The sequence below is a fragment of the Macaca thibetana genome, chromosome 15 (assembly GCF_024542745.1).
Source record: "Macaca thibetana thibetana isolate TM-01 chromosome 15, ASM2454274v1, whole genome shotgun sequence".
NCBI lineage: Eukaryota > Metazoa > Chordata > Mammalia > Primates > Cercopithecidae > Macaca > Macaca thibetana.
Genome location: NC_065592.1, coordinates 19,274,588 through 19,287,129, shown reverse-complemented (window position 1 = coordinate 19,287,129; position 12,542 = coordinate 19,274,588). Strand labels below are relative to the sequence as shown.

Here is a 12,542-nt window from a genome sequence, read left to right as displayed (position 1 = left end):
CATTTGTGGATTCATGAGCCCTGAGAAAATGATGTAAAATGCTACTTATATGCTCACCTGCATCATTCTGTGGGAGGGCCCTCAGCTTTCTTCAGATTCTCAAAGGGTTACTGGTCCAAAATCTCTAAGCACCACTGTCCTAGACTAGAGGACGCCACTAGACACATTTCCTCCAAGTCTCTGGATCCTAACTATTTAGGGACATTTTAACCCAGGGGCTTTCTGTTGTCTTGCCTCCCAGGAGAGCAGAGCCAGCAGGTTCAAAGAGGGTGGGGAAGTGGGTCACTTCTAGTGGAAGACACAAGGTTAGTAAGGTTTGGAATTAGCCCCAAGTTGGCCTGGACATTCCAGAGAACTCTGCAAAGTAGATCCTCACTTGCATACCTCTGACGTCACACGCCAGAGGTGTCCACAAAGCCAAACACAACTGGGGCATCTGCAGAGAATCCTAAGTGAAGGCAGCAGTGCTCCCTCAGACCTATGAGCACTACAAGTTCCCTTTATCCAGACTCCAGAGTAAAATGAAAGCAATGGATTCATTCTCCTTATTGTGTTCCCTCTGTTGTGCATTTGTCAAGAGTCAAGATTAATCACTGCAATTCATGAAATTTATGCTCAAACTTATTGCAATTCTAAACAACAAGGTTGACATTTCAAGCAGTTTTCTATCGAGCCGTTTGTCTAGCTCACAGGGAATACATTTTCTTGGTGCTTACCATTCAGCAACATTTTGTCGGGCGTTGGCCTCCCCTCCATCATTGCTTCAGCCAGAATTAACTTTTGGTGAAGTTGCTTATTACAAGTTTTAAACTCCTTCAGCTCCCCCTGCAGCTCCAAGATCTGGCTCTGCAGCTGCGTCACCACCTCCTGGGTGGCAGGGAGACGATACGTATTTCTTAATGACTGGGATGGTTTTATTAGGATTGGCAAGCGGGACTTCTTAGCCTCCTGAAAACACACATATGCAACAATGAATACACTTTGAACACACTTCCTTTGGTTGCACAGTCAACATTCTCATGCCAGCCTTATAAAACAGAATTCGAACTGGCTGCCCAGACTTTTCAGTCCTATAATGGCAGCTATGTTTATCCACCAGCCAAAGAGCTTGTATCTTGGCAGGTCCCTCCCCTGATCATCAAGGGCCAAGCTTCTCCTCGCCACCCTCCTGGCCCTGGCCCATTGTCTCTCTGGACAATCCAGACGCTCCGTAAATGGCAGTTCTTCTTCCAACTTGATCTTCTGGGAAATGTTATTTTGCTCCTTATCTATTTCCTCATTTCCCAAACATTCCTCAGTCTAATCTAATCTGGCCTATCAACCCCTGCTAGTCCACCAGAATCACCCCTTACTTCGGTGGCTACTAAGTTGCCAACCCAGTGGATATTTCCCAGGCTCAGAACTCCCAGTCATCCTCATTCATAATGACTTATGGGCACTACAGAGTCAACTGAAAATTCAACTCTTCAGCTTCATCACCCCATGCCTCCACTGCAAATCTATGCCACTTCAACAATCTCTGTCTTGGTGAATCACATGACTATCCATTTACTACACAATCTAGAACCATGGAAATAATTTTTAAGTTTCCCTTTATTCTTGTCACCCACTTTCACCATTCATCAGGGTCCATTAATTACAAGTCCCAGGCTGTCTCTCAATTCTTTCAACACTTCTCATCCTCCATTGCTACCACTCAACTCCAAGATGCTGTTAGTTCTCACCTAAGTCATGGCAACAGCCTCCTGGGCGGTCTCCACACGTCCACTTTTGCCCTCTCTAAGCCACTCTCCATGCTACAGCAAAAAGACAAACCTACTACTCCTCTCTTCTGCCTAAAACTATTTTAATTGCTTCCCAGTTCTCTCAAGACAAAGGTCAAGGTCCATACCACAACCTACAAAGTCCTGCAGGACCTACAGCCTAAATTACACCCCCTTCCACTTTACCCTGCTCTTCAACAACAATGACCTTGGTCCCTCAAAATGCCTTCCTTCCACCTCAGGACCTTAGCATATGCCAACCCCTTTGCCCAGAACACTCACTCCTTCCCACTTCCCCGACTAACTCTAATAGCATTCATTAAGACTCAGCTCAAATGGGCCTTCCTCAGGAAAATGGGCCTTGATTTCTAAGACCAAGGCAGAGCTCCCTATTACACACTCACTGTCCTCTACATATCCCCTCAGAGAACGTTAGTTATCATTTTAATTAAATGCCTGTGAAATTATCTGTCCCTTGTCTATCTTCTGCACCAACCTGTAAGCTCCAGGGTTAAGAGGCTTTGCATATCTTGGCCATACTCTCTGTATAGCTTCTAGCATAAGAACTAGTACACAGTAGGTACTCAACAGCTATTTGTGGAATGAACATATAAACAATAACTTAAGAGGCCAAATGGGGGTCTCTTTCAACTGGGGAATTTTAAACATTCAAAAGCTGGGCAGAGGGACTTAAATCCAGACTATATTTAAAGAAATACTACAACTCAATAATAAAAACAATCCAATTAAAAGATGAGTAAAAACTCTGATAGTCATTTCTCCAAAGGAGATATGTGCATGGCAAATAAGCATGTGAAAAGATGCTCAACATCATTAGTCACCAAGGAAAATGTCTATCAAATCACAATAAAATACCACTACTTCATACCTATTAGGATGGCTATAATCAAAGGACAACAACAAGTGTTGATGAAGAAGTGGAGAAACTGGAACCCTCACACACTGCCGGTGAGAATGTAAAGAGGGTACAGGCGCTTTAGAAAACAGTCTGGCAGTTCCTCAAAAAGATTAAACAGAGTTACCATCTTACCCATCAATTCTACTCCTAGGTATATACTCAAGAGAAATAAAAACATTATCACCCCCACATTTGTAGATGAATATCAACATTATTTCTAACAACCAAAAGTGGAAATAGCTCAAATGTGCATCAACTAATGAATGCGGTATATCCATATGGATACACTATGGAATACTGTTTGGCAATAAAAATAAATGAAGTACTGACACATGCTACAACGTGAATGAACCTCAAAAACAGTATGCTAAGTGGAAGAAGCTAGTCACCAAAAACCACGTATGGCATGATTCCATTTATATAAAATAATCCAGAATAGGCAAATCAAAAGAGACACAAAGTAGATTCATGGTTGCCTAGGGCTGGGGTGGGCCAGTTGGGGGGAAACGGGAAGTGACTGTTAATGAGTACAAGGTTTCTTTTGGGATGACGAAAATGTTCTAAAACTGTTGTACAACTCTAAATTGTACAATAGACAAAAAACAAAAAACAAAAAAACCCACTGAATTGTATACCTTAAAGGGATGCATTGGATGATATGTGAATTAAATCTTAATAAGGCTTTTTTTTTTTTTAAGTTTTTAAATAGCAGAGGAGAAGGAACCCAAGAAGAAAACAGAAAATATTTGGGACCCAAGAAATGAGATCACTGAGGTCTCTTAAGAAGGAAAGAAGAGTAAGGGCCCCTTCTTGAACATTCTAGGATATAAAATGCTTTCAAGCACACTTTCCCATCATCCTGAAGTGAACTCTGCACTCACAGAACTCACAGGATAAGAGATGTTATCATGCTTACTTTCCAGATGAAGAACTGAGATGTCAAACAACTAGTCCAATGTCACAGTGCAAGAAGGTTCAAGAGTCAGACCTAAGACTAGCTCTTCAGGGTCCAGTGCTCAGTTCAGAAAAGTGAGATGCTTTCTGCTCTGAAATTTCAGGTAAGAGGAGAGAGTAGGTTCAAGGATAAGAACAGTTTGAGGTGGCAAAAGGAGACCACGTGGGAGGAGGTGGACGCCTCAGCAAAGAGGGCTGGAAAACAACAATCATTTGCTTGGTCCTCAGTCTCCACCAATCTTTATTCCTGGATCCAAATCTGTGTGTCATATGGCAGCAGAAAAGATATCTGCAAGTGCACAAATGCCAAAGCCAATTTCAAGCTGGAAGACTGCCGTCAGTCAACCTAATGCTCGTTCTAAAATAACACCACACAAAATGCTACCTTATGGACTCTGAACAGAGTCCCACCTACCACATTATTAAAGATGTCACATTGGAACTTCTTCCTTAGGAATGGAAGGGAAACAGGAACTCACACACTCCAAGCTCCTACCACGTACAAGGTACTGTACTAGACACTTGCCAAAGACTCAAAGCAGGTAAGTGGCTAGGCCCAATGCAAACACATGTATATCAGTAAAGTCCATCCTCTTGTCTGTACTAAACAATTGAAAGGATACCTGGTCTCCTTGTCTCTATAACTAAACAACTGGAAGGATATCTGGTCCCCTTGTCTTACCCTCGGGCTGCAGTGATATTCCTTTTAACAGGGTATCAGAGTCTCCTATTAAAAGAGGTAAGCCATAGGATTACCAACTCCTTAACTACCAAAGACCACAAAGAATATCATTAAATTTCCTTCTACTTTGCATAGACTGGAGGCCATGGTGGTGATGGGAGGGCTCTTCTCTCCCAGAGAAAGGCAGGTTTATAGTATCTCTGTCTGCACCTAAAACCAGACTTTAGTTTATATCCCTATCACTCCACTTAACAGCTAAGTCACTCTGGACAGTTTTCTGAGCCAATATTTCTTCAAAAGTAAAATGTAAGTAATACCTACCAAATTCATATTCTTGTTGAGAATATTAAGTGAGATTATATATATATGTATATATATATACACACAGACACACACAGAGTATCAAGCACAATCCCTAACAGATACTAAAAATAATAAACAAATACGGTTTCCTTCCTTTTGAAGACATAGCAAGAGGAATAATTTCAAACTAAAAAAATATCTATTTTAATACATTTGGGGGAAATTAAGTCCATTCAATTCTCCAGTTTTCCTGAACACAGAATAACATCTCTCACACAATGAAAAATTCAAACAAAAAAACCAAACAAACAAAAGACACCTAGTTTTCCTGATATACAGGTACAAACTGAAGGAGCTGGGGCAGATGAGAGCATTTCTATTCTAGCCAAACTGCACAAATTTGCATTTCTAGTACCGTTAATATAACAGCAGTCTCTCTCTCTCTCTCTGTCTTTCTCTCTCTCTCTCTCTGTCTCTCTCTCTCTCTGGTCTCTACTGATATCTTTAGAAAACCCTTTTCTAGAAATTACAGTTTTGGTGCATAATTTAAAACAATCAAAAGCAATTTTGCTAATGATATATCTAACTCTCTTTTGTATGCGCAAAAGCAGTAATTTAGTGGTCAGAAAATAAACTTAATTCTCCATTCTGATGCTATAAAGCAGTGTGTACAGTTGATTTCTCAAATACAAAACACCCATCAGAAACAAGAATATCAACAGCCTTCATTGAACCACTATTAGAAACACGACCTATTTCCTTCTCTCCCAGAACACATCTCCCTTCTATGGGGATTCTTGGCCGTAGGGTGGCAGGGGTGGGGGGTTCAAGCCATGACCTCAAGAGGATTTTCATAAGGGTCCAATCAAACATTGCCAAAAGAACCTGGTTTTAACAATCTGGCATATTTGACAGGATGTGCAGGGCTTAGAGACAGTATATAAGCTGAAGGAAAATCAACATGCAAACATTCACTCAACAAACCCAGACTTTATCATTTCACACCACCAGGGTTGGAAGGTAGCCTGATCCAGGGAAAGGGTGTGGCTGTGCAGTCAGGTACAGTGGGAGTCTCAGCTCAACCACTGGTTAACAACAGGAACATGGGGTGTGGCTTCCAGATCTTTGATGAGTGTTGTCAGGATAAAAGATTATAGAGGAAGCCCTCAGAATAATACCTCTCCTACACAAAGTCTGCACAAGATAAAACCTAGGTTCTCATCCCTATCCCTGAAGTCAGGTTATGACCATTTGACTGCAACCTGCAAAAGCAAATGTTCATCAATACAATGAAAATTGTATAGATTTTGGGACATCTTCACAATGCAACCTTATGTAGCCATTACAAGGAAAGATGTTCCTCATAACATGAAATAGACAGCTATAGACAGATGTATAAACAAGACTTCACATGTGTTTTTTCTAAGGAAAACACATAAATGTCACAATATACAGATAAATTAGATAGGGCTGAGATGGAGGAAGACAGACAAAGGGAGTGAGGGGAAGGAGAGGCAGGGGAAGGTCAGTGAGGACACATAGCTCTGGGTGGAGGCTAGGGTAAGTGCAAGCAGAGAGAGACACTGGACATTCTCATCATATAAATGGGAAGAAAGTGGTAAGATTAAAGGTGATTTTTAAAGTTTTTTGTTTGTATAAAGTAAGTACATAATTAATACATGGAAAAACTTACTCTATTGGTCCCACCAGGGAGGGAAAGGAGGGCAGCCTGCCACCCAGGCACCCCGGGCAGGTTCTCTGGCCGATGCTCTGCTCTGAGTGCAGTGTTGATCGGTTTCTCTTCCCAAGCCTCTCTCACTGCTTCGTGCTTGGTTCTGAGCAGGTCGCCCTCCGTGGCCACAGTCTGCACTGAGGCATCTTTCAGCTCCACCTTGGGCACTTCGCCTGCCTTTACTAGCTGGGCCTCACAAGACAACTTCAGTTCATCATGTGGCTTGGAAAATGAGTTGGTTTGGACAAAATGGACGAGTTCACCTTTTTGCTTGGGTGTCTTCTCTGTTTTACCACCAAGGTGTTCTCCAGAAACATCCTGCTCTGCCAAGCACAGATGTCCCAGAAGCAGTTCCCGTACCACTTTCAGAAGGTCTGGCCTGTTTTTCCAAAAGGGAAGGAAGTGGAAGAATCAAGCTTTCTGCTAGGCCTTGTCCCCTAGCCAGTAACCCAAGTTATCCCCACCTACTGTTGCCCAGATTGCATCAAAACTATATACAGTGTGTACCCACAACGTGCCAGGACCCACATCCAGTATTTTATCCTGTGTAACCTCACAGCAACCAAACAAGGCAGGTACTACCATGTCATTTCAAGGATAAGAAGAGTAGAATTAATTTGACACAAGGTACACAGCAAGTGGTTGGGTCACATGAATATGTGAATGCAGGCTGGGCCCAGGTAGAAAAAAACAGGATTATAAGGTGTCCATGACAATTACAGGGTCCTCCCTGACTCTACCCCGCCAGCCAACCTCCTAGCCCTGGCCCCATTTCTATATCCAGGAGCATGTATGGCTTTAGACTAATCTGGCCAACCTGGCTAGTCCATCGATGACCTAATCCATCTTGGTGCACAATGGGTGCTTAACAAAGAGGTGGTAATGAAGGAATATCTGTATACAGGCATAGTAGAAAATGCATTGGTTTTGAAGACAGATACAAATCCCTTCATATTCTAACTCCGCAATTCTCTGAAAAGAAGATAAGTATTCCTCCACAAGACAGCTATGAGGATTAAAGGAGATAAGTGTATAGGCAGCAGATACTTTCCATGCTCCTTGTCACATACCCTTGGCACACCTCTGACTTCAGCTGCTGCTGCGTGGACAGTTCCCATAGACACAGTCCCACCTCAAACACCCTCTACATCTCTGCTGCCTTGGGGCTTTTTCCAAAGCTCTATGAGCAAGCCAGTAAAGCAGTGTGGAAGTGTGAAACAGTTTCCATTTCTGGGGAAACTCTCAACCAGTGGGAGAAGACAGCTGTTGCGTAAATGTCCCAGTCTCCCATCCTTCAGACGGACCACACAGGCACAGTAATATACAGTCCCTTAGAGGGTCCCCAGCAGTAACCAGATCATTACTGCACCCTTATTGGTTCTGCTTTCATTCCTGTCTTACTCTCCCTGAGCCCTCATTCCTGCTCCCTGATGTCAAATCCCAAACAAATCCCTTATACTCTAATCCGAATCTCAGGCTCTGCTTTCCAGGGAAGCAAAACTAAGCCAGCATGTAAAACACCTGGAATGGTGCTCAGGTGGAGTAACTCAAGAAGACTCCCTTGTGTGTTTCTTGTGCTGGGCACTGCAGTGGCCACTGGGGATATAAAACTGTCCCAGGAGGACATGGACTGGTTTTAGAGAAACATATGTAAACAAATTATGAGGGTTACAGGGCAACCATCCCAGAGTGCCCCAGACTGGGGGTGGCAGAGAGAACGACAGCGGAGGGTTTCTAACATCAATGAGAACAGTCTAAGCATGGAAGCCTCAAGGAGGGGAAATGGAACAGTCTAAGCATGGAAAGCAACAGGAACAGAGTCAAGTGGCGAAGAAGGGGTGAGCTGGAAAGATGGGCAGGGAAGAAATGAAGAGTCCTGTACAACACATTGAGAAAAAAAAAAAGGAAGGCCACTGAAAGGCCTTGCAATGGACCGGGCTGGTCACACACGTGCTTCAGAAAGGTGACTCCAGGCCGGGCGTCGTGGTTCACGCCTATCATCCCAGCGCTTTGGGAGTCCAGGGCAGGCAGACAGCTTGGGCTCACGAATTCGAGACCAGCCTGGGCAACATGGCGAAACCCTATCTCTACAAAAAATACAAAAAATTAGCCAGGGATGATGGCATGTGCCTGTAGTCCCAGCTACTCGGGAGGCTGAGGTGGGAGGATGGCTTGAACACAGGAGGCTGCAGTGAACTGAGATCGTGCCACTGCACTCCAGCCTGAGCAATAGAGCCAAACTTTGTGTCAAAAAAAAAAAAAAAAAATCAAGAAAGGTGACTCTGGCTGCTGCTGCATAGAGAATGGACAGAGAGGCCTCACACACAGACGAGCTCCCCTCATGCTGGTCTAATCACAGAGTAATGATTACAAAATATGCACACCTAAAAAACAGTGTAAGGTACACTATAGGGCTCAAAAATCAAGATAAAAGTATCCAAAGATCAGAAACAGGGGAGAAAACCCACAGCTGTAAGAAGAGGGCTATTAAAAAGACAACAACCTAATGAAAGATTTCACAATTGAGGAAACAGAAACAATAAAGCAATCTGAAGAAGATTTTTAAATAAGTATGTTTAAATCATCTAAAAACTAAAGGGAAAAGATCATAAGAAGACAGAGTTATGAAACTGGGACAGAAAGTTATGCGAAAATAAATGGGGGAAGTAGAGAGAAGAGACCAGCTGGAAAGCTGTTGCTAACTCCCAGGAGAAAGAAAATGCAGGGCTGGGTGAGGTGGTTGGCAGTCAGCAAAAGAAGGGGACAGAAGGTCCTCATTGGTGTTAGCTCTTTTTTCTTCTCATTTTGGTTTCTACTACCTGTTCTATTTCTAGAAACCCTGTGAAACAGTCAGGCTGTACTCTACAACTCCTTTAACATACTCTGACCTTCCCTTCCTCCGATCTTTGCTGCCACTGGCAATGACAGGCACCCCTGTGTTATCTTTCCCACTGAGCCCTCTGAGGGGAGGGAGAAGGCCCTCTGCATATCCAGATTTCTATTATCTAGATGGGGGCAGAGTCAACTCCATTTAAATAGCTATAGCACACCAAAACGGGGTTAACAACAAAATTTAAAAGTATGGTACATTTTTCACCTCTAATGTGAAATTATCTAGACAACAGAAACAACCTCAAACTATAGTAAACCCAGACTTTCAAAATATTTCTGGCATTTCAAGCTTCAGGAGATGTTAAACTAAATTTTCCTTTCCTTCGCCTTTTTAATATAGATAAAAAATAATGACAATTGTTATTTGGCTAGCCAAAGGAAGACCATTACTCACCACCAAACAACACAATAAAACCGAGGAAAAATACTTTACACATGGGTAGTAAAAGGTGGTGAGAGAGGCCATTATAATATACTAAAGTGGTGGTGCTATTAAATAAAATATTTCAAGTGTTATTTTGCTAGAAATCTGAACAGCAGATTCATTAAGCTATAACTGTAAGCCAGACCTTTTCAATGGTTCAGTCCAAGAGACTTCTCAGAGCCCAAATATTGTTTATATCCCCTTCCTGGGCATCTGTGCCATGAGGAAGGTATAAGGGAAGAGGAATTGACATTTCCTAAGCACTTACCATGTGCCAAATCCTTTAAATACACTGAATCCTCACAATAAGACTGTGAGAGGGGGATTCTTTAAAAGCCCATTTTACAGATGAATAAATGGGCTCATAAAGGTTCAGGATCCCCCAACCAAGTGGCAGAGCAAAGCTGAGATTCCAGACCTTTCTGACTCCCATTTCAGCTGGGACTGAAACGCTTCCATTGCCAGAAGCAAGCATTTCCCCCGACCGCCCAATTCACCACGCTCCTACCACAGCCCACTGCACTCTCCCTGATTCACATCACCCAAGTACATTCCCACATGGCCCTCACACAAAAAGTGTCTTTTAACTCTGAAGTAAAATTAGGGATCACGATGTTCAGGAAATCCTCCATTTCCCAAGCACTAACTACTACGGTCATCTAACTACTTGTGATAATAAGCCAGAACTGCCACTGAGCATGTCTTCCAAGAAGACTCATGCTAGAAAAATATTGGACAGACGTCAGGGATTGGGGAGGAGTCAGGCTTGCTGAGCTCACAAAAACAGAGTGCTTCAATCCCATTTTTCCGCTGAAGAAACGCCCGTAAGGCTTAGTCCATCAATGATACAAGAAATATTGGTGTTCCTGGCTCTTGTCAAGAGTCATGGGCAATCATTACTGCTCCATTTCTCTACCTAGTCAGGAGGAGAACTGAAAACTGTTATTGAACACGCACCACACCACACGCCAGCCATTTTTCTTGTTTTTTTCTTACTCCCCACAGCAACCCTAAGAAGTAATCAGATAAATTGAGGCACTGAGAGATAAAAAGACAGCTCTTTTTGGTTCCAAAGCCCAAGCAGCTGTTATGGATGGACTAGGAAGAACATGAAAGGGGGAAAAATTACTCCCAAAGGATTAATTGAAAAAACACAAATGTACGGAATATTTCTCCTTTTTTGTTTTAAGGAAAACAACCTGTAGTATCTCCTCACATAGGAATGGCTCCCAACAGATACAATGAGAAGAGAACTTTAATTCAAGCTCAACAAAAACAGCAGAATCACAAGTACAATGATATTTTTTAAGCTGTTGTCGAAACTGGGAGAGATTTCGGTAGGGCTGATTCCTCTCGCTGACAGCAAGGCAGTCCTTTCTGGGGCTCCCAGGAATAATTCTCAAAGAAAGCTTCCTTTCTCCTCTTTATAATGGGCTTACATGAGGCTTTGCTGACGTCCCCTCACAGCCACTAGCATGCAGCCTAATTACTTAATTGCATGACTGGCAAGATTCCTTCCAAGCCATTTCAGGAGCTCTCTCAGGTAAATTACACAGCACCATCATCTAAACCCATTTAGCAAAATGAGTTTGTTCTCCCCTAGAACTAGAGAAACAAAGGAATGTCTGGGCCTCATGTCTACCTGGATTCCAGTAACAACGTGGCCTTCTCATTGAACAAAGGGGCAAGCAGGTTTATGAACACGCCTTCTTCTAGGCAGCCAGGTGTGTGGGCCCCATCGGATTCTAAAATCTTAGGCTCCGTGTGCCTTAAGTATCCATTTTTGCAGCCTCCTTTGGAAAGGTCTTTCGTAATCTGCAAATAAAAGTATTTGGTCAAATAATAGAATAAGGAGTAAGGGAAGCAGGTGTGTGGAGAGAGGATGGAGATGCAGGGTGAGTGAGTAAGTGCAAATAAGCCAGACACACTGAGCCAGAGAGAAACAGAAAAGGAAAGGGGGAGGAGAAGGAGGAAGAGAGAGAGACACAGGCACGCAGGTGCGCACGTACTCACTTTAACGCAGGGAGATGTTCTAGAAAGAGGATAGAGATGTTTACATCACTTCTCCTCACCCTCAGTTTCCTCACCTATAAAATGGGGGTAGTAATGGTACCTCCCGCGGTTCTTAGGAGAATGAAATGAGACCACCTCAGGTTACTTGTCTTACTCACTACAGGTGCACACCGGAAATGCATTCTCCCACCCCTACGGCCCACTCCTTGAACGTTCTTTCTAAGAAGAGTAGGGAACCCATGTCATTAACAATGATTTGAGTGCTTATTATATTCTTCTTGCAATGTATCCTCCTTATTATGTATCAGAAAGCTGACTTACTCTTTACAGACACATACGATTTAACATGGCTTTGATCTTTCTCATTAGGAAGGTAGAGAGTTCCTAATTCCCATGGAGATGTTATTTACGGATCCACCTTCTTGGGTCACTGAGGGTCCCAGAGGAGTGGTACCAAAGATGCATCTAGTTAAAGCCTGTACTGGGCATGTCTTTGAGGTGCTGCAATTAGCATTCTTTCTCCCCTATCCAAAGCTGTAAATTTCTTCTACCAGTCTATAAATAATTCCTCTTGACTTCATTACTGCTGGAGATATACACACTAGCCATCACCCCCATCTCTCCACACTGGTGAAATGATTAAGATTTTTAAATGGAAGACAAGACCTACACAAATGAGTTGTTATTTATAGTGTCTTCTTGGCCACCAATCTAGTTATTAAATCCAACTAATAAGCAACCTCCAAAGAAGGAAACGTACAGAATAATAAAAACAATAATTATTATTTACTGAGCACTTATTACATGCCTTTCTATTTAAATATCACAATCCTAAAAGGAAGTATTACTATCCTCATTGA

General features: G+C 42.7%; 1 protein-coding gene across 7 annotated transcripts in view; it reads right to left on the bottom strand.

The window, feature by feature from the left end:
• CDK5RAP2 (CDK5 regulatory subunit associated protein 2) overlaps positions 1–12,542 on the bottom strand; it is a 191,486-nt gene that overhangs the window by 62,265 nt on the left and 116,679 nt on the right. For all 7 annotated transcript variants that reach the window (XM_050761203.1, XM_050761208.1, XM_050761205.1 and 4 more), the window contains 3 exons: positions 11,312–11,484; positions 6,315–6,732; positions 717–948 (listed from right to left, as the gene is read on the bottom strand). In XM_050761203.1, the coding sequence (XP_050617160.1) occupies positions 717–948; positions 6,315–6,732; positions 11,312–11,484 (823 nt within the window). The remainder of the gene's footprint in view (positions 1–716; positions 949–6,314; positions 6,733–11,311; positions 11,485–12,542) is intronic.